Genomic DNA, 27848 nt, shown 5'->3' on the forward strand with positions numbered 1-27848 from the left:
TGACTGCACATCTTATACTTGAAGCAACATTTACAACCGTCTGCTTCCCTCCGCTATGCCCTTTTGTAGTCTTTCACAATTTGTGATTCTGCTTCTCCTTCCTCCTCTTAACTTGATGTCATCAGCAAATTTCAGTATTGTGAATGTCTTATTATTTTTTGCTTAAAATCAAAGTCTGCATTAACTGTTTGATTTTAAAAGTATCCGCTATTAACACATGAACATTTATCATATGTAAGATGAATTCTCCAAGGAGAATAAAATTAAGTCACATTCTTCTGCATCATTGCTGTTTAGTTGATATCTCCATATTCATCCGTTTGCATGTGTCCCAGTCTAAAAGAACAACTCTTGATTTAGAAAAATAAGTTTTAAGGGAAGAGAAAATGTGGAACTAATTTTTCTAACTAACTAACTAAGTTTTTGATGAATCACTTGCCATTTGCTTATCATACTCTCTTCATAACCCATGCGATTGCTGGTAGCCATCATCTCAGCCCCATGATATCCTTGCAGGCGTACTGAGGATAATGTCCTAGGCCCAAACATCTTCAGTTACTTAATCAGTGCCCTTCCCTCCAATAGAAGGTCAGAATTGGGCTGATCGATGCTGCACGTGTGCAGGCAATTACCAATAGGAGAGAATGCCAACATCTCTTGACGTTCACCATCACTTAATTCCCCCACCAGACACCTTAGCTGTTAGTATTAACCAAAAACTTAGTTAAACCATCCATTTAAATACTGTGGCTACAAGAGTAGGAGAGGCTAGGAATTCTCTGGTGAGTAACTTGCCTCCTGATTCCCCAAATCCTACCGTCATCTGAGGCATAATTCAGAAGTCTGATGGAATACTGTGCACTTGGTTTGATGGTGCAGCTCCAGCAGCTCGCGAGAGACTCAACACCATCCAGGATAAAGTAGTCTGCTTGATCGGCACCCTAACCAGCACTCCCTCCCCCACTGGTACTCTGTGTGTCCCATCTACAAGGTGCATTGAAGCAACTCACCAACTCTCTTTTCAACAGTATCTTCCAAACCCGATTTCTCGACCACAATGGAGAGCAAGGGCAGCAGATTTATGGGACCAATGCCACCTGCACGCTCCTTGCCAAACCCCATGCCACCTGGAATTATATTGTCATCCCTTCAGTGTCACTGTGTCACAATCCTTGCTCTCCCTTCCAACAGCAATGTACCACATGAACCCCAGTGTTCAAGAAGATTGCTCAGCACCACCTTTTCGAGGGCAACAAATGCTGGCCTTGCCAGCAACACACCCCTTGAACGATTTATAAAAATTCTAAAATGGAGTTTTTGGTAGCCACACCTTGATTAGATATTGGGACTGTAAAGTCCTTTTACATAATAAAATGTCCTACGGTGCTACCCAGGAGCATTATGAAACAAAATGACACCGATCCACATTAGGAGAAATTAGGTCAGGTGATCAAGGGATTGGCCAAAAATATAATATTTAATGAATATGGTTTAGTTGAATGAATGATTTGTTCCTTTTAAGTTTATAAAGCAAAAGAGGATTTAAATTATATTAATGGTTTTGTTAAATTGTTAAATGGCACATTGGTTTTCGTTGTGGACTAATTTTTCATTCGTATGGCAGAAAAAGCAGTTATAATTCAAAGTTGAGGGTAGCAATCCTTTCAAGGACTTCAGCTGACACAATGTGAAGCATTGTGATAGGCCACCAGGATTGGGCTTCTTGGGGTAGACGAAGGACTGAGTGGAATTGTGATCAAACCTGTGTTGCAAATTATGTATTAAATTGTAGTTAACTCAATATTTTTTTTCAGAAAACATTTTATTGAAGCATTTATCATTTTAACATTTAAACATTCTAAACAACAGAGTGGTCCGACAACATCACAATAACATACCCAACTTCTCAAAAATAAAATAAATAAATAAATAAAATATGCTTCCTAATTTGAATATTGATTTTTGGAGTAACAGAACATTTAAAATAATGGATAAAACCATGTAAGTTTTCTAGCACTAAAAGTTACATAGATTAATGTATAAAGTCCAGGCAAAGTGTAAGTTTTTGCATGGCTCGTGAATCAATTCACACAGAACCAGAATAGTATGCTGCTAGCAAGGGTTAACCAAATATTTTCACAAACCCTCCAACTTTTGATTGTTTTCGTGTGAGTTTTTGCCACTCTTATCAAGTTTGGGGATTAGTTAAATTACGAGCTAACAACCAGTTCTTGATCTTCATGTATCCTAGCAAAGTATCATTTCCTCCTATGACTCATTTCTCTACAATACTTCCCTCTTCTGGGGTAGTCCATATCACAGGCATTCAATATTCCAGCTCCTGTGATTGGGGTGCGGAGGCTTGCACAAGAGAAAATCTGGTGATTTGACTTTTACTGATTTCCTGCTCCACCAAGCAGGGAAACAGCTGGCCTCCAATCAATACAGCTACGATTACTATCTTCCATGTGGGAGTCAGGGTTTCACAGTGGTTAGCACTGCTGCCTCATAGCACCAGGGACCCGAGTTCAATTCCAGCCTTGGGTGACTCTGTATGGAGTTAGCACTTTCTCCCTGTGTTTGCGTAGGTTTCCACCGGGTGCTCTGGTTTACTCCCACAGTCCAAAGATGTGCAGGTTAGGTGGATTGGCCATGCTACATTGCCCCTTAGTATCCTGACGTGCAAGTTACGTGGGGTTACAGGGATAGGGCAGGGGAGTGGGCTTAGGTGAGGTGCTCTTTCAGAGGGTCGGTGCAGATTTGATGAGTATAATAGCCTCCTTTTGTACTGCAGCAATTCTATGGAGTCCGAATGAAGTGTGAGTTTCAGTTTAGGCTTTTATTATGACTTTGTTCATAGGAGCTTTACTGCTGTAAGTATCACTGTCATCCATTTATGGAGCTAGAAGATCAGAAAAAACAACTGCTTTGCTTATTATAAGATATGATGTGGAGATGCCGGCGTTGTTTGCTGCAAACGAACCATTGTTTGCAGCAAACTACCCAGTCTTCAGAACAGTGACCACGACACCACACAACCCTGTCATGGCAATCTCTGCAAGACGTGCCAGATCATCGACATGGATACCACTATTACACGTGAGAACACCACCCACCAGGTACGCGATACATACTCGTGCGACTCGGCCAACGTTGTCTACCTCATACGCTGCAGGAAAGGATGTCCCGAAGCGTGGTACATTGGCGAGACCATGCAGACGCTGCGACAACGAATGAACGGACATGGCGCAACAATCACCAGGCAGGAATGTTCCCTTCCAGTCGGGGAACACTTCAGCAGTCAAGGGCATTCAGCCTCTGATCTCCGGGTAAGCGTTCTCCAAGGCGGCCTTCAGGACCCGCGACAACGCAGAATCGCCGAGCAGAAGCTTATAGCCAAGTTCCACACACATGAGTGCGGCCTCAACCGGGACCTGGGATTCATGTCACATTACATTCATCCCCCACCATCTGGCCTGCGAAATCCTACCAACTGTCCTGGCTTGAGACAATTCACACCTCTTTAACCTAGGGTTACCCCATCTCTGGATCTGTAAAGATTTAATCACCTGCTAATGCTCGCATTCCAAGCATTGTTTGGCATCTTTGAATTTGTCTATATATGTGTTTCTGGAACAGACCTTTTCATTCACCTGAGGAAGGAGCAGCGCTCCGAAAGCTAGTGACATCGAAACAAACCTGTTGGACTTTAACCTGGTGTTGTAAGACTTCGTACTGTATTATAAGATATGTACAGATGCAAGATGAAGAGTGGATACTGATAGGTCAATAGAGGCATAATTTTAGTGTCTCCTTGTTCTTGTGTTTGAATTCCAAACCATTTTCAAGATCAGCTCAGTTTATCTCGACTCGTTCCTAAGTATGCTGCCTTGCTTCAGTGTAAACATAAATATTTTGGGCTGAGTGACTGGGCTGCCCATTGTGGCAGGTCTGTAAATTTAATTCATAGAATTCATAGAATTTACAGTGCAGAAGGAGTATATTCAGCCCATCGAGTCTGCACCGGCTCTTGGAAAGAGCACCCTACCCAAGGTCAACACCTCCACCCTATCCCCATAACCCAGTAACCCCACCCAACACTAAGGGCAATTTTGGACACTTAGGGCAATTTATCATGGCCAATCCACCTAACCTGCACATCTTTGGACTGTGGGAGGAAACCGGAGCACCCGGAGGAAACCCACGCACACACTGGGAGGATGTGCAGACTCGGCACAGACAGTGACCCAAGCCGGAATTGAACCTGGGACCCTGGAGCTGTGAAGCAATTGTGCTATCCACAATGCTACTGTGCTGCCCCTGCAGTTACTTTTCTCTATTTTGCTTTCACCCATTTTCAGATTGTCAGTGTTTCCTTTTATATGTTGTCTAAACCAGGGGTTTTCAAACTCGAGGTCGCAACTTGTGGGCAGGCTTCGGAAGGGCGTGGCCGCAGCGTTACCAGTGTGACCGGCTTTTAAAAATGTCGGCCGTGACAGACCTTTGAGATCGCCGGTCATCCAGCGCATGCATGCCGCATCAAGCAGTGCACAGGCCCAGAGTCCAGCAGAGTGAACTGCCTCCTCCTGATGTCAGCGTGCTGTCCAGGGCCAGTTTCTTTCAGTCCTCCCACCGGATGTGGCGGCAGAGAGCAGGTCATGCACCCCTTACGCTGACATCATGTTCTTGGAGAGATTCCTCCATTTTGCAGCTGCCAGCAATGCTGGTGTGAACTCCTGGCACTCTGGTGAACAACCCATGAAGAAGAAGAAGCTGAAAACAGGAACAAAACAACATAAAGATGATTACTTGAGGTGTGGGTTATTAATTGTGCCAATGCAAGTCAGGGGCAGCACGGTAGCCTTGTGGATAGCACAATTGCTTCACAGCTCCAGGGTCCCAGGTTCGATTCCGGCTTGGGTCACTGTCTGTGCGGAGTCTGCACATCCTCCCCGTGTGTGCGTGGGTTTCCTCCGGGTGCTCCGGTTTCCTCCCACAGTCCAAAGATGTGCAGGTTAGGTGGATTGGCCATGATAAATTGCCCTTAGTGTCCAAAATTGCCAGTAGTGTTGGATGGGGTTACTGGGTTATGGGGATAGGGTAGAGGTGTGGACCTCGGATAGGGTGCTCTTTCCAAGAGCCGGTGCAGACTCGATGGGCCGAATGGCCTCCTTCTGCACTGTAAATTCTATGAAATCTATGAAATCTATGATTCAAAGTTCATGTGTGTTATATGCAAGGAAGCACTGGCAAATAAAAGATCAAAACCCTCAAAACTTCAAAGAGACACCTTTTGTTTCAACGGAAGCAGTGAGATCTTAAATCATCAGCTAAAGTCATTATCAGAAATCTGGCATTGAATGACAAAGCAAGCGAGATCGTCAGGATGAAGCACACTCACCTGTCACATTAAAGGTGAGGGAAAATGGAGGGTCGGGAAGGTCTGCCGCGAAGGATGGCCGGTTTCAAAAAATGAGACCCGTGCAAAAAACCTTGAAAAACACCGGTCTAAATGTTGTACAAAGTAGATTTCTCAGAAGGCTGGCATTGGTTTTTTAAAAATTCATTTATGGGATGTGGGCCTGGCTGGTTAAGCCAGCGTTTATTGCCCATCCCTAGTTGCCCTTCAGAAGGTGGTGGTGAGCTGCTTCGTGAACTGCTGCAGTCCTTCAGGTGTAGGTACACCCACTGTGCTGTCAGGGTGGGAGTTCCAGGATTTTGTCCCAGCGACAGCGAAGGAATGGCAATATATTCCCAAGTCAGGGTGGTGAGTGACTTGGAGGGACACCTCCAGGTGGTGGGGTTCCCAGGTATCTGCTGCTCGTGACGATGCATTTACCATAAAGGTAGCTGAACTTTTATTATGTCTTTACCGTATTCTACTTTTTAAATGTTGCTGGCTGGTGTTTAGAGAGTGGTGCATGCAGGAACCAGTATATTCAGCTTTATTGTCCAAATGCTGGACATGAGTTAATCAGGAGATGTTTCTAAAGCCTATTTTAGTCTACATTAGTTTTAGACAATTGTGATGAGGCACAGTAATTGTATTATCATGTTATATTGGAGATGGGTACTGTGCAGTATCTGCACTAGGCTTATTTAATGTATTACTTCAGGAAAGGATATACTTGAGCAAATGCATTTCAATATTGTATAATTGTTTTTTGTATGTTTACTCTTCATCTCGAGCTGCTCCCAAGGTCACTACCGGTGGCACATCCATAAATGCTAGTGCCTTATTCCTAATATATGCTCCAAATACTTTCTCTAGAGTCTACCATGGTTTGGAGAGTAGTCTCTAATCTTCCTCCTGGCAGCTTTTTCTGCAGTTCAAGTGAGCATAAACATATCACACACCCACCATACTAGTAACAACACTGCTGTGTGACATTACAAACCTTCTGTTGTGTTAAAACTCATTTGTTTACTTTGTTTTCCAATGTGAAGGCATATAGGAATATAAAGATTCAACCTGTGACTTTAAATGTGTTTTTTTTTATAAAGGTCACATTACCAGATTGTTTATCATTTTTGATGTCAGCTTCACTAAGTGTAAAGTAATCCGCAATTTCCTTTGCAACCTCTAAATTATTGTCAAATGTTATTGTTTTTTTTGGCAGGGACAACAGTAAAGCAGACTGTTCTGTGCTAGATAATGTTGAGTTTTTGTGAGTGTTATTTCAGTGGCACCGTCCAGGGAAGTGGTGAGTATTCTATCACTGCTGACTTCAGCCTTGTAAATATGGAGCAGCTTTGAGAGGTCAGGGGGAGAATCATGTGTTGCAGAACACCCAAACTCGACCCTCTTTTTGTATTCTCATTGCTGATACAGCTAGTCTAGTTAGGCCTCTGGTCAGTCCCAGGAAGAAATGTTTGGTGGTAAGGACATAGTGCTTTTGAAGATGGAGAGCCGCTTGGACCTTGTTTGGAAATGTATAGTGTGACTGTTAACCAATCACATAACCCAGTTATGGACCTGCTGTATTAGTGGAGGAGTTGTGAATGAAACATGTTGACCAGTGGAAATGAGTAATGGTGATTGGATCAAGGATATTTCGAGGAATTCCTACTAAAGTGCCCTGAACTTTGGTGATCAACCTTCAATAACAACCATCTGATCATTTTGTGCGTGCCACCGGTTGCTGGATGGTTTTCTTCTTTATCTTGATTGATTTTATTTCGCTTGGCGGAACAATTAGATGACTGCTGCCCTCCCCTCCTGTAGGTGAAATTTCAATATATGGGTGGAAATTTAGTATTTGACAAAGTGCCTTTTAGGTTCTGATGGTGTGTGTGCATCAGAAATTTAGAGCACAAAGGGCAGCATGGTGGCGCAGTGCTAACCACTGCTGTCTCACGGCGCCGAAGTCCCAGGTTCGATCCCGGCTCTGGGTCACTGTCCGTGTGGAGTTTGCGCATTCTCCCCGTGTTGCGTGAGTTTCGTCCCCACAACCCAAAGATGTGCAGGCTAGGTGGATTGGCCACGCTAAATTACCCCTTAATTGGAAAAAATGAATTGGGTACATTAAATTAAAAAAAAAAAGAAATTTAGAGCACAAAATGATTAACAAATTTGCATGCAATATATATAACTGCTGTATAGATAATAATAATAATCGCTTATTGTCACAAGTAGGCTTCAATGAAGTTACTGTGAAAAGCCCCTAGTCGCCACATTCCGGCGCCTGTTCGGGGATATTCTAGCATTTGAAAATGGGATGTTTCAGAAGTGGCAAACAGAATTTGCTAGTTATTTTAAAATCTTAAAATGAAATTAATATATTGCCCTGTGCAATGCAAGTTAATGTAATGCTCATAGTACATTCAGAGTTGTACCGACCATATCCAGTATGCATTTTGGCTCATAATTGTACAATGAATAACAATGGTTTGGATGTAAAATGTGAATATGGTGAAGTAACTTTGATACGGATTTTTGTCCTATGGGAACTGGTGCCCCATTCTCCAGTTGAGTTTCCATCCCATAGGGTGCAGACCATTTAGAAGAAGGTATTTGTCCCCATAACTACTTAAATTATGATTTTCTGAATTTATTTAATAGTCTTTAAGCAACTGAAATGTAGATTACAGATAGAAACCTGAGCCTTTTGAGAGGAATAGTAATTTATCTATATAAAATGCAGCATGTCTCCTGTGGCCGATTGCAAGCTGGCTACAAGAGAGTGGAAGCAAAGTGGCAGTGCTTGACATGATTACAAGAGAGTGGAAGCAAAGTGGCAGTGCTTGACATGATTACTATTCCACCTGTTGCTGGATCATTTATTTTACATTTGTATTGGCAATTAATATTTTCTTCAGAAAATACTCACAAATACACAACTATTTTCTTTACTCCTGTGTCTAGTGGCTAGATAAACTCCCTGTAAATGAGCTGTTCGCGTTTCTCACTCCCTGCACAGAGGGAAGCCCAGACGCAAATTGGTAACGTTTACCACCTTTGATGCTTGTCTTTTCAGATCTTTGTGGTCAGCTGGCTTTGGAGGTGGTCCTGGGAGCTGCTGCTTTTGGTGGTCACAGCTGCCTCTGTTTCCTTTTATGTTTACGGTTTAAGTTTGCAAATTTACTGCTGATTTCAACATTTCTTTTAGTTTTAAATTTGCTGTATAGGTTAGATAACCCGTGGCTTACAAAAGTCATGGAATCATATGGCACAAAAGGAGGCAATTCTGCTAGTAGCGTCCATGCCAGCTCTCTGTAGAACAACCAGTCAGTCCCATTCCCTGTACTATCCCTGTAGCCTGGCAAGTTTACTTCCTTCATGTCCATCCAATTTCCTTTTTGAAGTTATGCTGCACCTTTATAAACTTTGGTTTGGCCACAGAGTATTGTGTCCAGTTCTAGTCATCACACTTTAGGAAGGATGCAGAGGGTCCTTGAGAGAGTGCAGAGGAGATTTACCAAAATGTTCCAGGAACCATTAATCGTCTCTGCTTCAACTACCTTCAAACACAGTGAATTCTAGGTCATTATCACTTGCTGTGTAAAATGTTCTTCTTCATATCTCCCTGCATCTCCTGTCCAAGACCTTAAATTGTGTTCCCCGGTCTTTGTACAATCAGCCAGTGGCAGAAGCTTTTCTTTTCAGCCTTATCTGAATCTGTTATAAACTTGCACACCCCTATCAAATCTCCCCTCAATCTCCTTTGCTTCAAGGAGAACAAATCCAACTGTTCCATCTCAAATCCTCTGGTTAAAGTCCTTCCTCCCTGGAACTATAAGAAGCCTTATGGCCTAACTAGAGTTTATAAAGGTTGCTTTCGTACCTCCATTTATGAAACCCGAGATCCCATCTGCTTTGCTAATTACTCTCTCAATATACATTACGCTGGTCAGTTGCCTGCTGGTAGAATATTTAATAAGTGCTTTATTTTTCAATTGTAAAAGAAAATAGCAACCTCAATAGGTGACATGGTGCTTTGTCCTTTCAATGAAATAAATAAGCATTCACTTGTTTTCCTACAGGAACTGACATTGCTGCAGGAGAGGAGGTGGCCATTAAGCTGGAATGTGTGAAAACTAAACACCCACAGCTACACATTGAGAGCAAGATCTACAAGATGATGCAAGGAGGTGGTAAGGTTTTGTTTGCACTTTATTTGCCTGACTCACTTCATTCAACATTCTATATTCAGTGTCTTGTGGGTGGATTGGAATTGACCTTTTGCCTGCTTGACACACTGCTAGATGATTTTATCAAATCCTTGCTGGGAGACAAATTCAAGATGAAATTTCTGGTTTTGTTGCATTTTCCTTGCCTTTGTAGCATGCACAGTACTCATTAGTGAAGCGAGTTTCTTTTCATTCCCCTCCCTGCAACTCATCTCATTCATTACATATCTAATTTGTTTCAGTTCGGTAGTATAAATTTGAATTTATTTAACACAATGTTTTACTCTGAAAAGCAAAATATTGCGAGGGAAAATTAATGCAGTGTACTCAATGTTATGGTGACTTATGGAACTATAGGAGCGGCCTCACGGTGCGAAGGACCCGGATTCGATCCCGAAATCGGATTACTGTCCGTGTGGAGTTTGCACATTCTCCCCGTATCATAGAATAGAATCTTGAATTAACAGTGCGGAAGGAGGCCTTTCGGCTCATCAAGTTTGCACCTACTTAGAGCATCCTACATAAACCCACGACTCCACCCTCTCCCAGTAACCCCATCTAACCTTTTGGATTCAAAGGGGCAATTTAGCATGGCCAAATCACCTAACCTGCATATCTTTGGACTGTGGGAGGAAATCGGAGCACCCGGAGGAAACCCACGCAAATGCGGGGAGAAAATGCAAACTCCACGCAGACAGCCACCTGAGGCCAGAATTGAAACCGGGTCCCTGGAGCTATGAGGCAACAGTGCAAACCACTGTGCCATAGCGTCTGTGTGGGTCTCACCCCCACAACCCAAAGATGTGCAGGGTAGGGGGATTGGCCACGCTAAGTTGCCCCTTAATTGGAAAAAAGTTTAATTGGGTACTTTAAATTTAAAAACAGACTTGCGGAGCTATATAATGAGCGTTTTATTTAATGTCTGTACAGTGGCTCTATTCGAGTAAAGCATTATAGTGCACATCTCCCAACATAGGATAAATGCTTTGTTACAGTGGTTATGCTGCACACTTGGCTCCTCTGATTTGTAGCACCAGATTCTACATGACTTCATACTACATTGTGCAACTGAATAAATGAGGGAGAATGTTAGATTAGTAATCACAGGTATGGTCTTCTTCTTTCTGTAAATGTAGCAATGTGCCACATGTAAGACTTTCGCTCTTTCTCGCCTGTTCTGATCTAGTGGTGTTTGGAGGTTTTGTTCGATATTTGTCTCTACTGCTTTCATCAGTATGGAGGGTGTAATGTACCATGTCACTTTGCAGTGGACAGCTGCACTGTGTTCCTTAACTATAATGATTGAAGGCCTAATTTGGCCCATGTTGGTGCTGGTGATTGATGTCTGCTAAAATGTCAGGAGAGTGACTTCCGGTTGCGGCTATGCAGAGCTAAGTCGCATGTTCGGCAGCTCCCGTTTGGAATGGACTTTTGGGCTCTTTTCAGGGCCCCCAACGGAATTTTTTCGACATTTCCTGGTGTGGGGAGAAGACTGCAACATTTCCCTGACAGTGTATGGCTTGGACCAGAAGCGGGGCGACTAAAAAAAGTGGTGGTGAACCCAAAGAAAGTGCGAGGGAAGAAGAGAAAGATGGCGGCGGGCGGGGACCAGGCAGCGTGGGCGCAGGAGCAGCAGGAGGTTATCCAGCGCTGCTTCAGGGAGCTCAAAGCTGAGTTGCTGGAGCCGCTGAAGGCTTCTATCGATAAGCTGCTGGAGACCCAGATGGCCCAGGGGGTGGCGATCCGCGAGGTCCGACAAAAGATCTCCGATAACGAGGACGAGATCTTGGGCCTAGCGGTAAAGGTGGAGGCGCATGAGGCGCTCCACAAGAAATGGCAGGAACAGTTCGAGGAGATGGAGAATCGGTCGAGGCAGAAGAATCTGTGGATCCTGGGCCTCCCGGAGGGGCTGGAGGGGTCAGACATATGGTCACCATGTTAAACTCGCTGATGGGAGCAGGGGCCCCTGGAGTTGGAAGGGGCCCATAGAGTGCTGGCGAGGAGGCCCAAGGCTAACGAGCCGCCGCGGGCAGTGCTGGTGCGGTTTCATCGGTTCGCTGATCGGGAGTGCGGGCTCAGATGGGCCAAGAAAGAGAGGAGCAGCAGGCGGGGGAACGCGGAGGTTCGAATATATCAGGACTGGAGTGTGGAGGTGGCGAAGAAGAGGGCTGGGTACAACCGGGCGAAGGTGGTGCTGCACAGGAAGGGGGTGAAGTTTGGCATGCTGCAGCCGGCGCGACTCTGGGTCACCTATAAGGACCGGCACCATTATCTTGAGTCCCCAGAGGAGGCGTGGGCCTTTGTTAAGGCCGAGAAGCTGGACACAAACTGAGGATCGGGATGGGTGGTCGAGGATTGCTGTTGGTGTGTTACATTTTGAGGGGGGGTTCTTTGCTCTTGTTTCTTTTTGATTCGGTGTGGGTGGTTAGGGTGGGTTGGGCACTGTTTTGGTTGGGTCTGTCGGGTGGGCTCTTGGAGGGGGGCAAGTAAATAGAGTAGGGGTGGATGGCCGGCAGGGGGGATGGGGCCCCGCGGGGGAGGGGGAGGCCCGAGTCGGGGGTGAGGGGACTGGGCCTGTAAAAGGAGCTGCGTCAGAGGTGGCGGGACCGGGCAGGTGGAAAGCGTGGGCTTTTTCCCGCCCTGAAGGCTGGAGGGGCCGGGGCAGGGAAGCGAGGGTTGTTTCCCGCGCTTGGGATGGAAGGGGGAGGTGGAGAGCCTGCTGATGGGTAATGGAGGAGATGGGGATGTCCCACAATGGGAGGAGTCGAGGGAGTGGCCGGGATCAGCAGGAGTCAGCTGACTTGAGGGAGTGCAATGGGGGGAGCAAAGCAGCTAGGAGGGGTCATAGCTGGGGGGGGGAGAAGGTGGGGGGGGAACCGGGTTGCTGCTGGTATGGTCAAGGGGGAGCTGGAGCGAGCAGAGGGGGTTGGGACGGGGGTCTGCCGCCGTGGGGAACGGGCCGGGAGTGGAGTGCGGGCGCTTGGCTGGCCGAGGAGGGGTTATGGCTAGTCGGCGGGGGAGGGGGACGGGTAGCCCCCTGATCCAACTGATAAACTGGAATGTAAGGGGACTGAACGGGCCGGTCAAGCGGGCCTGGGTGTTCGCGCACCTGAAGGAGCTGAAGGCGGATGTGGTCATGCTCCAGGAGACACACCTGAAGGTGGCAGACCAGGTAAGATTGAGGAAGGGGTGGGTAGGTCAGGTGTTTCATTCGGGGCTGGATGCCAAAAACCGGGGGTGGCGATCTTGGTGGGAAAGAAGGTGTCATTCGAGTCGTCGAGCATTGTGACAGACAATGGTGGCAGGTATGTAATGGTAAGTGATAAGCTCCAAGGGGAGAGGGTGGTGCTGGTCAACGTGTATGCCCCGAACTGGGACGATGCGGGTTTTATGCGGTGCATGTTGGGTCGGATCCCGGACTTGGAAGTGGGTGGCCTGATAATGACACTTTAACACTGTGTTGGATCCGACACTGGACCGCTCCAGGTCTAGGACGGGTAAGAAGCTGGCGGCGGCTAAAGTGTTGAGGGTGTTTATGGACCAGATGGGAGGGCTGGACCCCTGCAAGGCCAGGTGCTAGGGAATTTTCATTCTTCTCGCATGTTCATAAGGCCTGTTCCGGGATCGACTTTTTTATTATGAGCAGGGCGCTGATAGCGAGAGTAGAGGATACCGAGTACTCGGCGATAGCCATTTCGGATCACACCACGCATTGGGTAGACCTAGAGCTGGGGGAGGAGAGGGACCAGCGCCCGTTGTGGCGCTTGAAGGTGGGGCTGTTGGCGGACGAGGAGGTGAGTGAGCGGGTCCAAGGAAGCATAGAGAGATACCTGGAGCCCAACGATAACTGGGAGGTCCGAGTGGGGATGGTCTGGGAGGCGCTGAAGGCGGTGGTTAGGGGAGAGCTGATCTCCATTAGGGCGCACAAGGAGAGGAGAGAGCAGAGGGAGAGGCAGGTGGGGGAGATGGATGTTATTTGTATTAATAAAGCAATTTTAAAAATTTATTTAAAAAAAAAAAAAAAAATTGTCAGGAGAGTAATGATCCATAAGATTCAGTGCATCTAGGCTAGGAAGAGGAAAACAGTTATGTTGCCCACTCATGATCATTATTCAGTGTATGTTAGATGAGAACAGGATCAGACTTGGATACCGTCAGCTAGCTGACTAGTACTAACTGTCTGGATTTGTTAAGAGTGGCCACTTGGCTGAGGTCCCTTTGCCAACTATCTCAACAAAAGCTTATTACTTTGTTATAAACACAAAGTTTATTGTTATTATTGTGACCTGTTATGAGTTCTGCTGGCCATAAACCTGGTTTGATTGTTAAGGATGAAAGAGGGCCCCAGATTGTTCTACTGGGAAAAGGTGCAAGGTCTTCTCATTTGTAGACCACCAAAGGCAGAAGCACCGGTGCTGACAGTGGATTGACTTGGTTTCCAAAGTCCCAGGAAGGTGTTAAGGATGTTGGATTTTGTGAACCATTATACTTTAACTGACTATTTAGTTTTAAGGTAGAATGGAGTTGAGAATCTAAAGGATCTAACTTTTATTTTTATTTATTTTTTCTCCGAGTTACACAGCCAGGGCTCAGAGTGTGGGTCAGGGGCAAACCCCTAATCCAGCTCCTCGCTTGCTCCAAAAACCAATTCAAATTTAATCCAATTCATGGTCCCCACAAGAGAGACATACCAGATCTGAGCCAAAAGGCTCAATCTGCACTACACTTGATCTTAGCCAAAAGGCCGAGAAGCGATTGGATCTAACTCTTTTTAAGAGTTATTGGTCTCTGCGAGGATCATAACTTGGAGAAGCAAACTGGCCACCCATATTTGGGTGGGGGGGGGGGGGGGGGGGGGGGCTGGTTGGAGTGGAGGGGGGGGGGGGGGATTAAATGGACATCATCCCTATGGACATCATCCCTGATCTCTGTATTTCCCTTAATGATATTGATCTCCTATTTCCACATTGGAATCTAACCGCTTTCATAGAACCAAGTGCAATTCATGGTAGCTAATCTGTGATTGTGTAGTAAATATTTTATAGATTTTCATACCAATTATTTATCACCAATTTCTCTCTCCCATTCCTTTCCTAAATCATGACTTCATACTCACATATAATTCCTTGGCAGTCAGACCCTCTAGTACATTATTCAATATCCATAATTTATATGTGAACTTCAGTAGTGACTTATTATGCCATTGGAGTGGGGCTGTTGTGCTTAACATGATTCTGACCCAATAAGCGCCACACGAGTTTTCACTAGAATTTAATGCTCCGGATCGGTAAGGAAACCCTGGTTCATGTTTGTGTTTTCTTCCATTTTTTCATTTTCCTCAAAATAATATAATGGCGTAGCCTGCAGCCCTTCAAAGAAATGCAGTGGAGCCCTTTCATTGACAGTAAAGATTTAATGTTCCCACTGTCTTAATTTAAGCACGAGTTTGTGCTTTTTTTCAATCTTGGCTGTGCTTAAACATTTATTCTTTGATACAATATCGGATTGCTTTGAATTGCTATCCTTTGTTATGGGTTGGTAAAATGTAATGTTAGCAAGTAATGTTTGTACCCACAAAGCTATTTTGTTAGCTTTATATTGGCTATTGATGTGCACCTCCTTCAAATAACATACATGCATGAAATCCAGCAAAGAAAACCTCATGGAAGTGTCTATTTGGATGTGACTAAGGAGTTCTGAGGTGTGACTTGGAAAAAGTGGCTGATTGTTTTTGCCACCAGTTATCAAATGATCATTTCTAAAATATAGTCACAGGAATTGAAATAAATGGAAGATTAGAACATAGAACATACAGTGCAGAAGGAGGCCATTCGGCCCATCAAGTCTGCACTGACCCACTTATGCCCTCACTTCCACCCTATCCCCGTAACCCAATAACCCCTCCTAACCTATTTGGACGCTAAGGGCAATTTATCATGGCCAATCCACCTAACCTGCACATCTTTGGACTGTGGGAGGAAACCAGAACACCCGGAGGAAACCCACGCAGACACGGGGAGAACGTGCAGACTCCGCACAGACAGTGACCCAGTAGGGAATCGAACCTGGGACCCTGGCGCTATGATGCCACAGTACTAGCCACGTGTGCTACCATGCTGCCAGACTAAGATTAAGAGAACAGACTTTTCCACAACAGAAAGTACAGATTTTTAAAAAAGTTTTAGAAATGGTCACGTTAAAATGGAATTACTATTAAGCAAGTTGCTAATAAATGGGTACAACTGTATTTTTATTTAATGGTGAGCGCTTCCTATTTGAGAAGTTAAGCTGAGCAGATATTGATTTTTAAGTTCACTGATATTTCAGTATCTTAAACTGCTTTTATACTGTGGAAGATTATTTACTGGATCATTTGAACCCTTCTGCAAGTTCACTCTGATTGCAACCAGGTGTACAGGACCTGGATGTCAGAATTGAAGCCACTAGCACATTTGTGCAATGTGAAAGCAGTTTGAAGCCAGTGTCTTGGGAAAGTGAGAGTTTTCATGACCATATTAAAACATGGTAAAGGCCGTTTCATTTTCATTTCCTAATGAAAAAGGATGATGGGTGCAGTGAATGTCAGGTGAATACATTTGTTGTTCTAAAGTTTTTCATATCGACTTTCAAAATGCACATTTATGCAGTTTCTGCGAGGTCCATCGTTTCAACAATAAATTGCCATACATGTCTCACCTGTTGCTCTGCTAGCTGTTGAAACTGCCCTTTTATACAGTCAGAAAGAAGTAGCAAGTTTTAAAAATACATTGTGCTATCACGATTGTTCTTGTGATATTAAAGTATTTTTAGTTATATTACTCTGAAGTTCAAAAGTTTACAGAAAATTCAGATTTCTTCTTGAATGCAGTGCACACATTAGTGTTGTGTGTGTGTGTGTGTGTGTTCACAAGTGCGATCAAAATGGCCAAAATTAGTAATAAAACATTGCAGACTGATGCTGTTTATACACAGGCACAATTTTAACATGCAGTTAACACCACCCACCCGTTCATACATCTTCAAACTAATTTGAGTCTTGTGCAGAAGTGGGTTTTGAGGGGGGGGGGGGGTTAGATGTTGAATACTGCTTTATTAAACAAGCTATTTGATCTTGCTCCTAACTTTGTATGTGTAGCCCTGTAAATTAACCATGTGGTGAACAGAAGATCAAGCAGATTCACCAATTTGAGGTGTTGTATTGGATTTGTTTATTGTCACGTGTACCAAGGTACAGTGAAAAGTATTTTTCTGCGAGCAGCTCAACAGATCATTAAATACATGGGAAGAAAAGGAAATAAAAGAAAATACATAATAGGGCAACACAACAAATACAATGTAACTACATAAGCACTGGCATCGGATGAAGCATACAGGGTGTAGTGTTAATGAGGTCAGTCCATAAGAGGGTCATTTAGGAGTCTGGTGACAGTGGTGAAGAAGCTGTTTTTGAGTCTGTTCGTGCGTGTTCTCAGACTTCTATATCTCCTGCCCGATGGAAGAAGTTGGAAGAGTGAGTAAGCCGGGTGGGAGGGATCTTTGATTATGCTGCCTGCTTTCCCCAGGCAGCGGGAGGTGTAGATGGAGTTAATGGATGGGAGGCAGGTTTGTGTGATGGACTGGGCGGTGTTCACGACTCTCTGAAGTTTCTTGCGGTCCTGGGCCGAGCAGTTGCCATACCAGGCTGTGATGCAGCCCGATAGGATGCTTTCTATGGTGCATCTGTTTTTATCATGCTTCAGCTGTAGTCCAAAATTAGATTTAGCTGGAGTTTTCAAAACATTGTGTGATGAACATCTTTCCTTGATGTGGTTTTAAAAATACTCAAACAAATGAAAACTTGCTTATAGTCAGTCGCAAGTGACAAGTGTTGCATGCAACTCTCTGTTCTAGTCATTTCCTGCAGAAAGTGGTCACCATTGTCCTTGCTATAGCAGTGTTGGGCAGAAGGTGGCACTGTAGGCTAACACTTTGTTCTAGAAAACATTGATTGGTATCACATTGTCTCTGAAGAGAAGTTGATGGGTGGGCTATTAACTTGAAACACAGATTGTAGGATTCATTGATAAACTTGAAAGTGAACTGGTTCTGCTTGGCATTTAGCCACCAAGCTTGTGATCATTTCAGTTACCATGCTAAATGAGAAAGCTGCTTCAAATCTTAAATTGGTTTCTTCTAATAAACTTTAGTGATCAGAGATCAGGTGACATGAGAATGGGAGAATGTTCCTGTCAATAAATTACCTTAAAAGTTTTATCAAGTTTGAAATGTTCCCAATATTTGGCTTTGGTGGAAAATGTTTAGTCTGCACTTGGACATTTCCATGGCCATCAGTCGCAAGTTGTGCTTTGTAATTTGAAAATGGCCTTTTCTTTGAAGACCTGATTTATATGTTAACACAACAGATAAGATGTCACTTTAGCACTCAGCTTTAAGACCCTTGGTCCTAAACTTCAACGTTAGCAGAAATGCAAGTTCACAACAGTTTATGTTTCCTTCGTGCCACCTGCCTTAAATCTGTTTCTTATGTAGTTGGCATTCCCACCATCAAGTGGTGTGGCGCAGAGGGAGATTACAATGTGATGGTAATGGAGCTGCTTGGACCAAGTCTCGAGGACCTCTTTAACTTCTGTTCTCGTAAATTCAGCCTTAAGACAGTCCTCCTCCTTGCTGATCAGATGGTAAGAAACAGCCTTGTGCTTGCTTTCTTTTGTATTCTCATTGTGGAATGATCAACTAAAAATGCAACATTTTTTCTTCATCTTTCTTTGCACCCACTAACTATATCCTAATATAATGTGTGCCTTTCTTTCCAACAACTGTTAATATATCTTGCAATGAAGTGATTTGTGAAAGAGGGAGTCAAGCAATGTCAAGTTTTAGGGCTTTAAGTGGTAAAAGATGGGTCAGTAATCACTGTTTCCCTCTGTGTTCCTGGTTCCAGTTGTTGAAAGAGCAAGGAAGAACCGATTGGTATCACAGGTGTAGTTATAGTAAAGTAAATTTGCCATAGTCCCAGATGACCATCGGCTGCTTTCCCCTTTGAGGGGAGAGTTGACTGGTAGTGATTTAACCTGAGGATCACCATACTTCAGGGGATAGGGAAGGTTGAGAAGGTGTGGCCTTCATGAGTAACCTCAGCCAGTATGGGAATTGAACCTGCGCTGTTGGCCTTGTTAGTTATTGCGCCACTTTTTGCTTCAATGTAAGTTGTTTCAGGTTCACATTGATGCAAAAGTGCCAGTATCTCAGGCCAATTCCAAACTGATTCCAACATACACTAATGACATGCAGCTTGAGGTCAGTTGCGCTCTCCATTTCAAAAACGAGCAATTCAGAGCCTTTGTAACTGGCTTTAATATGCAAACCTACCACTGGCAGTATCATTGTGCTCTACTCTTTTAAATTTCGCTCCACAGACACCACCTGATATTGGTGGATGTAGCATTATTGTCAAGTTAGTCCAACGGAGAGCGGGTAAGCTTGACTACATATGGTGCACATTGATTGAAGTGGAAAGGTGAGGAATTGATCCTGGTAGAAAGAGACCAACTGCTATTTTGGGGGGGGGGGGTTGATAAATATAGCTTTCTAAAGAATAGCTCATTTCATCCAATAATTTTGATTTAAAACAATTCCAATATTAGTAACTATAGGTTGGATTGTGAATTTTTATCTATTTTGTACTTCACATTGTAACTTCGTGACTGGAACCATGACTCCAAACTAGAATTCACAGTTAATTATTGCTTTGTCCCCAAGTTGCCTTTGCAAGACTGGGCATGTCGAGTCGATAGATATTACTAATCCTGTATCATTCAAGGTTGCTTCATGGAAAGTCAAAGCAGGATTGACGAAAAGGTGGGCTGTCCCATTCTCACAAAGTTGGATGCAAGGATTGATGATTCAGCTCTATACAAAAGGATAATCCATGTGAGCTTGTTGGCTTTTTCCATCTACAAACTTTTTTTCCTTTTTTTAAATTTAGATCAGTAGAATTGAATACATTCATTCGAAAAATTTTATCCATCGTGATGTGAAACCTGACAACTTCCTAATGGGGTTGGGAAAGAAAGGCAACTTGGTCTATATTATTGACTTTGGGCTAGCAAAAAAGTACCGGGATGCACGAACACACCAACATATACCATACCGTGAAAATAAGAACCTCACAGGAACAGCGCGCTATGCTTCGATCAATACCCATTTGGGAATAGGTAGGCAGTTTTACTCTTCTCATTTATCTTCAGTTGGAAACTCTCAGGTTTATGCTAATTATTATCACAACCATTATGTCAGATTGATAAAAGAACCCCTAATTCACAGGCATTTCATTTTTCTTTGGTCAACACAACCAGAACTAAATTGAATTGTAACTCGTGTCACTGCTGTTGTTAGAATTAAACTGAGTCTCTTTGATGCCCACATCACTTGTCACCCCATTTCAGAGCAATTACTTGCGTGAAGTACTGAGATGTCTGAGAGACCTGATCGGGCTCCGTATCCAAATGTGTCCCATCTTTGTTTTGTTTATGGAAAGTTATATATTTCCTCAGTTTTGGGAAGAAAATCTGTAATTTAAACTATGTGTATTGTGGTAGTGTGGCTAATTCATATTTAACAGTTTGGAAGCGGTGTAGTTTTCACACTAATCTTTTGCAATTTATACAAATTTTCAAACTGGATTTCATCGTAAATTTTCAGCACTGATTAAAGAAGTAGTAACTTCAACCTGGTTGTTGTCGTGGTGTCCCAAACTAGTGTGCACGTCTCTTTTCCAGAACAAAGCCGCCGTGATGATCTGGAATCCTTGGGCTATGTTCTGATGTACTTCAACTTGGGATCATTGCCTTGGCAAGGTCTGAAGGCGGTAACAAAGGGACAGAAGTACGAACGCATTAGTGAAAAGAAAATGTCAACCCCCATTGAAGTACTCTGCAAAGGTTACTCGTGTACGTATAAAGATCGGCAGCGTCAAGTGGCCATCTGTCATGATGTATTGTCACAGCAATCTATTTACCATTTGTGGTATTGAATTGTGGGAAATGGTCTATATTATTTCATGATTGCAACGTACAAACTGGTTGGAGTAATTAGTTCCCAAAATTTGAGGTTGTAAAAGAAGCTCTTGGGCTCTTTAACGCATTTTCCTTGGTAAAGCAAATTCCTATTGATCCTCAGTTAGACTCCACATCAGGTGCTTAAAGGTATTATATCTCCGGATGATTTTAGAAAACTGGCCTAGATTTGATCATTCTGATTCAATTTACAGGACCGTAACAGTAAAATTATGAGATGGAAAGCAGTGCACAGATTTGGGATTCTGACCTCCATCTTCCCCCAGCAACCAGAACAGCTGGAGGCAGCCAGGAGGGAGCAGCAGAGACATTCAATTTTTCTATTCGTATGGTGCAGCTATTTCTAATGCTCACACTAATATTTTGTCTCTTTAAATGCCTTCCATTTAGTACCCACATAATGGTACATCCCACAATTTCTCTTCTGGGGTGGGGTGGTTGTACTTGTGAACCCTGAAGGTCTTATAAACAGCCAGAATTAAAGAAAATTTCACGCGTAAGATTCTCGTGAAGATTAATTAGGGATGAAATGTTTATGGGTCAATGACATATGCGTTTCAGCTGGATTTGATCAGTTTTTTGTCTCAATCTGAAAATAACCACTTTCTGTGAATGTAGCACCACAAGGTTTGAGAACACAAGTAATTTGCTGTCCTTTTTCATCCCCACAGCCGAGTTTGCCACATACTTGAACTTCTGTCGCTCTTTGCGTTTTGATGACAAACCAGACTACTCCTACTTGAGGCAATTATTTCGTAACCTCTTCCACCGCCAAGGCTTCTCCTATGACTATGTCTTTGACTGGAACATGCTCAAATTTGTACGTTTGCTTTATGCTTAATGCTGATGTTGCAGTATTGTAAATTTAAAGTCCTGATGGAAAAATAAAACTGAAGTGTAGTTCAATGCTTGTTAGTAACCTGCTTACCAAAAGTTTTTACTGCCAGTTGGATTGATTCTTCCCTTACTTCAGAATTGTTTGACTGCCCATGAAAATTCTGGCTTTTGGTAGCATTATGATCTCTGAGTCAAGAAGGTTATGATTGAGTCCTAGCCAATGGTTTTTACTGTATAAATTACAGTGAGGTGCTGATGGAGAAAGTTATGTTAACCTTATTGGAAGTAATGTTCAGCTGACCTACCAGTACAGAGAGCCTTGTCTTATTTTGGTAGTTCAGAAGAATTTGGAGATCTCTTGAAACTAGCGAGAGAAGAACATGAGTGTTGTGGTCATTGATTGTAGGTGTTTGCTCTGCAGTGAATAAATACAATTTTTTGCCTATATAAGCCATACAATGCTAGGCAATAGAATCCAGAAGGTGGCTATTTAGCCACTCGTGCTAGTATTAGATCCTTAATTGAGCGATAGGATTTTAATTCCTTGTTCTCATCCTTTTATGTTCCTTTTCTAATTCATTTAATTTTGCAAAGAATAGTCATAAACTTGAGGGACTGGGAGTGTTTTAGAAGTCAGCAAAGGATGATTTTAAAAAGTAGACAAAATGAGAAAAATGTAATTGAAGTAAACTAACCAAGAATATAAAGTGTAAGAGCTTTTACAGGTGTGTAAAAAGAAGAGCGGCAAAATAAATATTAGTCCCTTGGAGGCAGAAACAGGAGAAGTTATCATAGGGAAAGACAAAATGGCAGATACATTAAATAATGTCACATAGCAGAAGTACAGCATGACCAAGAGGCTAATAAAAGAGAAGAACTTGAGGTTAAAGTATTGGAGAATCATAGAAGTTTACAGCATGGAAACAGGCCCTTCGGCCCAACCAGTCCATGCCGCCCAGTTTTTACCATTAAGCTAGTCCCAGTTGCCCGCACTTGGCCCATAACCCTCTATACCCATCTTACCCATGTAACTATCTAAATGCTTTTTAAAAGACCCAATTGTACCCGCCTCTACTACTACCTCTGGCAGCCCATTCCAGACACTCACTACCCTCTGAGTGAAGAAATTGCCCCTCTGGGCCCTTCTGAATCTCTCCCCCCTCACCTTAAACCTATGCCCTCTAGTTTTAGACTCCCCTACCTTTGGGAAAAGATGTTGACTATCTACCTTATCTATGCCCCTCATTATTTTATAGACCTCTATAAGATCACCCCTAAGCCTCCTACGCTCCTGGGAAAATAGTCCCAGTCTATCCAGCCTCTCCTTATAACTCAAACCATCCAGTCCCGGCAACATCCTAGTAAATCTTTTCTGCACTCTTTCTAGTTTAATAATATCCTTTCTATAATAGGGTGACCAGAACTGCACACAGTATTCCAAGTGTGGCCGTACCAATGTCTTGTACAACTTCAACAAGACGTCCCAACTCCTGTATTCAATGTTCTGACCAATGAAACCAAGCATGCCGAATGCCTTCTTCACCACCCTGTCCACCTGCGACTCCACCTTCAAGGAGCTATGAACCTGTACTCCTAGATCTCTTTGTTCTATAACTCTCCCCAACGCCATACCATTAACTGAGTAGGTCCTGGCCTGATTCGATCTGCCAAAATGCATCACCTCACATTTATCTAAATTAAACTCCATCTGCCATTCGTCGGCCCACTGGCCTAATTGATCAAGATCCCGTTGCAATCCTAGATAACCTTCTTCACTATCCACTGTGCCACCAATCTTGGTGTCATCTGCAAACTTACTCACCATGCCTCCTAAATTCTCATCCAAATCATTAATATAAATCACAAATAACAGTGGACCCAGCACCGATCCCTGAGGCACACCACTGGTCACAGGCCTCCAGTTTGAAAAACAACCCTCTACAACCACTTCTGTCGTCCAGCCAATTTTGAATCCAACTGGCAACCTCACCCTGGATCCCGTGAGCTTTAACCTTCTGCAACAACCTACCATGCGGTACCTTGTCAAAGGCTTTGCTGAAGTCCATGTAGACAACGTCTACTGCACTGCCCTCATCTACCTTCTTGGTCACCCCCTCAAAAAAACTCAATCAAATTTGTGAGACATGTGAGAAACTTGGAATAAAAGCCAAAAAGTCACCAGGGTCTATTGGCCTATACCCTAGGGTTCTAAAGGAGATAGCTGCAGAGGTGGTGGATCACTGGTTATAATTTCCCAAAATTTCCTATATTCTAGAGTTAAGTTAGCCTGACATCCGTATTCTGGAATCTATTATTAAAAATGTATAACAATATACTTGGAAGATCATCGTATGATCGGACAAAGTCAGCATGGTTTTACAAAATGGAAATCACGTTTGACAAATTTATGATTAGTAGAGTAGGTAAAGGGGAACCAGGAGATGTGGTCTGCTTGAATTTCTGAAAGGCATTCATTAATTAAGTGCCACAGAAAAGGTTAATATGCAAGTAGTAACTGCTTGTGGAGTTGAGGTGTAATATATTAGCTTGGATTAGAGGATTGGTTAACAGATAGGAAAGAGTGGGGATTATGGTGCATTTTCATGTTGGCAAGCCATAATCAGTGTGGGACCCTCCGCTGTTTACAATCTGTATTAATTTGGCCAAAGAGATCAAGGGTAATTTATCCATGTTTGCTAAAGATAGATAGCTAGGTGGCACGAATGTTGTGAGGAGGACACAGATTGCAAAGAGCTGTAGACAGGTTAAATAAATAGCCAACAAAGTAATTGATGTAGGATAGTGTGGGCAACGGGAGATATTTTGGACGAGAGAAGCAGAATAGTTTTTAAAAAGGTGTGAAACTTTGAAATGTTGATGTTCACGAGGGACCTCGGTCTGCTCAACCGAGGAACATCGCGTAAGCATGGAGTAAGGCGGCACGGGGCGCAGTGGTTAATACTGCTGCCTCACAGCGCTGAGGACCTGGGTTTGATCCTGGCCCCGGATCACTATCCATGTGGAGTTTGCATATTCTCCCGTGTTTGCGTGGCTTTCGCCCCCAGAACCCAAAGATGTGCAAGGTAGGTGAATTGGCCATGCTAAATTGCTCTTTAATTGGGGGGGGGGGGGGAAAGAATTGGGCACTCTAAATTTTTTTTTTAAAGTTAACATGGAGTGTGCAGCAAGCAATTAAGAGGGCATATGACATGATGACCTTCATTTCAAGGGGATTGGAGTACCTACAATTGTATTAGATTCTGGTGAGATCATTCCTGGAAAACAGTGCACAGTTTTGTATTCCTTATTTAAAGACGAATAAACTTGCATTGGAGGCAGCACAATGAAGGTCCACCAGATTGCTTCTTCGAATGAGAATGTTGTCATGGCAAAAGGATGAGTAAATTGGGTCTACAATCTCGGAAGTTGAGAAGAATGACAGGCCATCTCATTGAAACATACGAGATTCTGATGGAACTCGACAGGGAGTCAGAGTTTATTTCTTCTAACTCTGGAATGTGGGGCATAGAGGCACATTCTCAAGTAGCCAATCATTTAGCACTGAGATGAGGAGCAACGAGTTCACTCAAATATTGTGCGGCTTGCTTCTCTCGCCTGCTCAGGTACCCATTTCCAGCTGTGATGCAGGTGTATGCAGAATGAAAGACGTTTGTTGCCTTCAGGTCAACAGTTTGACTATCATTGCTGAATTAGTGCCTGAAACCTGACTCTTTCTGAATTAAGCCTGATATACCTGTGAATGGCATCACGGGACATACCCTGAATTGTTTATAAGGGAGACTGAAAAATCATCCCCATCATAAATCCTTAAGCCTTCAATGTCTTGACAGTAACATAAGAACGCAAAACAAGTCATTCCTCAGATTTTTTTAGTTGTTTAAAACTGATTTCAGTTAAAGAAAATTATTGATGTTTCAGCAGATATGATCCTTACATTTTCCCCCCTTTGGATCATTTCAGGGGGCCAGCAGAGCAGCAGATGATGATCGTGAACGAAGAGAACGAGAGGAACGAATGAGGCATGGCCGAAATCCGGCAGCACGGGGATTACCCTCGACTGCTTCTGGAAGACTCCGAGGAAATCAAGAAGTGGCTCCACAGACCCCTCTCACACCCACATCCCACACTGGTATGCTGTTAACTGAATTTTCTTATGGATATTGTTATAAAAACTGAGCTATGATCTGTGCAATAGGATAAGGACCTGAATTGTTGTCCCATCGTTTTTTATTTACTGTATTTTAAGCAAACTAAAGCTTGGTGAACGTAGTTGCTTTCATTGATAGTATCAATGAGTTGCTATCATCTTAAATAAAACAGGTGAGTTTCAAGCACAAATTCAGCATAGAGAGATGAAGGAATAGCAATGGATGCACGACAAAGGCAAATATCATCTAGAAACCTTTTGGGGATGGACAGAAATGGAAATCTGGAAGCACTTAGCAGAAGCAGAAGTATCTGCTGACTGTAAAGCACTTCAGACAGACATGAGGTTGTGATGGGGGTTCTAGCAGTACAAGGTGTATGTGAAGACAAATATAGGCCCTTTCCAGTCAGAAACAGGAGAATTTATAATGGGGAGCAAAGAAATGGCTGACCAACTAATACATTCTTTTGTTCTGTCTTCACAAAGGAGGACACAAATAGTGTACCAGGAATGTTGAGGGACGCAAGGTTTAGTGAAAGGGAGGAACTGAAGGAAATCCATATTAGTAGGGAAATGGTGGTGGGGAAATTGATTTGATTGAAATCCGATAAATCCCGGGGGCCTGATAATTTACATCCCAGAGTATTTAAGGAAGCGGCCCTAGAAATAGTAGATGCATTGGTTGACATCTTCCAAGTTGCTATAGACTGGAACAGCTCCTACAGATCGGAGGGTAGCTAATGTAACCCCACTATTTAAAATAGCAGAGAACAAAACAGGGAATTACAAACCAAGTCAGCCTGACGTTGACAGTGGAGAAAATGCTCGAGTCCATTATAAAAGATTTAATAGCAGAGCACTTGGAAAACAGTGGCAGGATTGGACAGAGTCATGGATTTACGAAATGGAAATCACGTTTGACAAATCTGGAATTCTTTGAGGGTGTAACTTGTAGAGCTGATTATGGGGGTGCAAGTGAATGTGGTTTATTTGGTCTATCAGAAGGCTTTTGACAAGGTCCCACATGAGAGATTAGTGTGTAAAATTAAAGCGCATGGGATTGAGGGTAGTGTTTTGAAATGGATAGAAAACTGGTTTGGCAGAGAAAATAGAGTAGGAATAAATGTGACTTTTTTCCAAGTTGCAGGCAGTGACCAGTGGGGGACCGCAAGGATCAGTGCTAGGACCCCCGCTGTTCATTATGTATATTAATAATTTAGATGAGAGAACTAAATGTATTATCTCCAAATTTGCAGGTGATACAAAGCGGGGTGGGCGGGTGAGCTGTGAGGAGGATGCAGAATACCTCAACTTGGGACAAGTTGAACGAGTGAGCAAATGCATGGCAGATATAGTACAATGTTAGTAATTGTGAGGTTATCCACTTTGGTAGCAAAAATAGGAAGGCAGATTATTTTCTGAATGGCTACAGGTTGAGAAGGGGAATGTGCAATGAGACCTGGGTGCCCTTGTACATCAGTCACTGAAAGTAAGCTTGCAGGTGCAGGAGGCAGTGAGGAATGCAAATGGTATGTTGGCCTTCATGGCAAGAGGATTAGATTACAGGAGCAGCGATGTCTTGCTGCAGTTGTCTAGGGTCTTGGTGAGACCACAACTGGAGTATTGTACAGTTTAGGGCCTCCTTATCTGGGGTAGGATGTTGTTGCTTTGGAGGGCGTACAGCAAAGGTTTACCAGACTTGATTCCCAAGAAGGCGAGACTGACGTATGAAGAGAGATTGAGTCGGTTAGGATTGTATTTGCTGGAGTTTAGAAGAATGAGGGGAGATCTCATAGAAACCTATGAAATTCTAACAGGACTAGACAAAGTAGATGCAGGAAGAATGTTCCTGATAACAGGGGAGCACCGAACCAGGCATCACAGTTCAAAGATATGGGGTAAACCATTTGGGATTGAGATAAGGAGAAATTTCTTTACCCAGAGTGGTGAGTCTGTAGGAATAGCTACCATAGAAAGCAGTTGAATCCAAAATGTTGTATGTTTTCAAGAAGGAATTAGCCAAAGCTCTTGGGAGGGGAGCGGGGGTTAACGGGTCAAAGAATTTGGGAGGGAAAGAGAGAACAGGTTACTGAGTTGGATGATCAGCCATGATCATAATTAATGAAGGTGCAGGCTTG

General features: G+C 43.4%; 1 protein-coding gene and 1 non-coding gene across 3 annotated transcripts in view; one reads left to right on the forward strand and one right to left on the reverse strand.

The window, feature by feature from the left end:
• The window catches only part of LOC140395512 (casein kinase I), a 65233-nt gene that overhangs the window by 17565 nt on the left and 19820 nt on the right, over window positions 1-27848 (forward strand). For both annotated transcript variants that reach the window (XM_072483403.1, XM_072483402.1), the window contains exons 2-7: window positions 9484-9594; window positions 18160-18308; window positions 19616-19844; window positions 20409-20579; window positions 21377-21525; window positions 25524-25692. In XM_072483403.1, coding sequence (XP_072339504.1) covers window positions 9484-9594; window positions 18160-18308; window positions 19616-19844; window positions 20409-20579; window positions 21377-21525; window positions 25524-25692 — 978 coding nt within the window. The remainder of the gene's footprint in view (window positions 1-9483; window positions 9595-18159; window positions 18309-19615; window positions 19845-20408; window positions 20580-21376; window positions 21526-25523; window positions 25693-27848) is intronic.
• LOC140395787 (U2 spliceosomal RNA) lies at window positions 14192-14386 on the reverse strand. Its single transcript, XR_011936301.1, has one exon. It is a non-coding gene; the product is annotated as a U2 spliceosomal RNA (small nuclear RNA).

This window comes from Scyliorhinus torazame, chromosome 18, assembly GCF_047496885.1.
Source record: "Scyliorhinus torazame isolate Kashiwa2021f chromosome 18, sScyTor2.1, whole genome shotgun sequence".
NCBI lineage: Eukaryota > Metazoa > Chordata > Chondrichthyes > Carcharhiniformes > Scyliorhinidae > Scyliorhinus > Scyliorhinus torazame.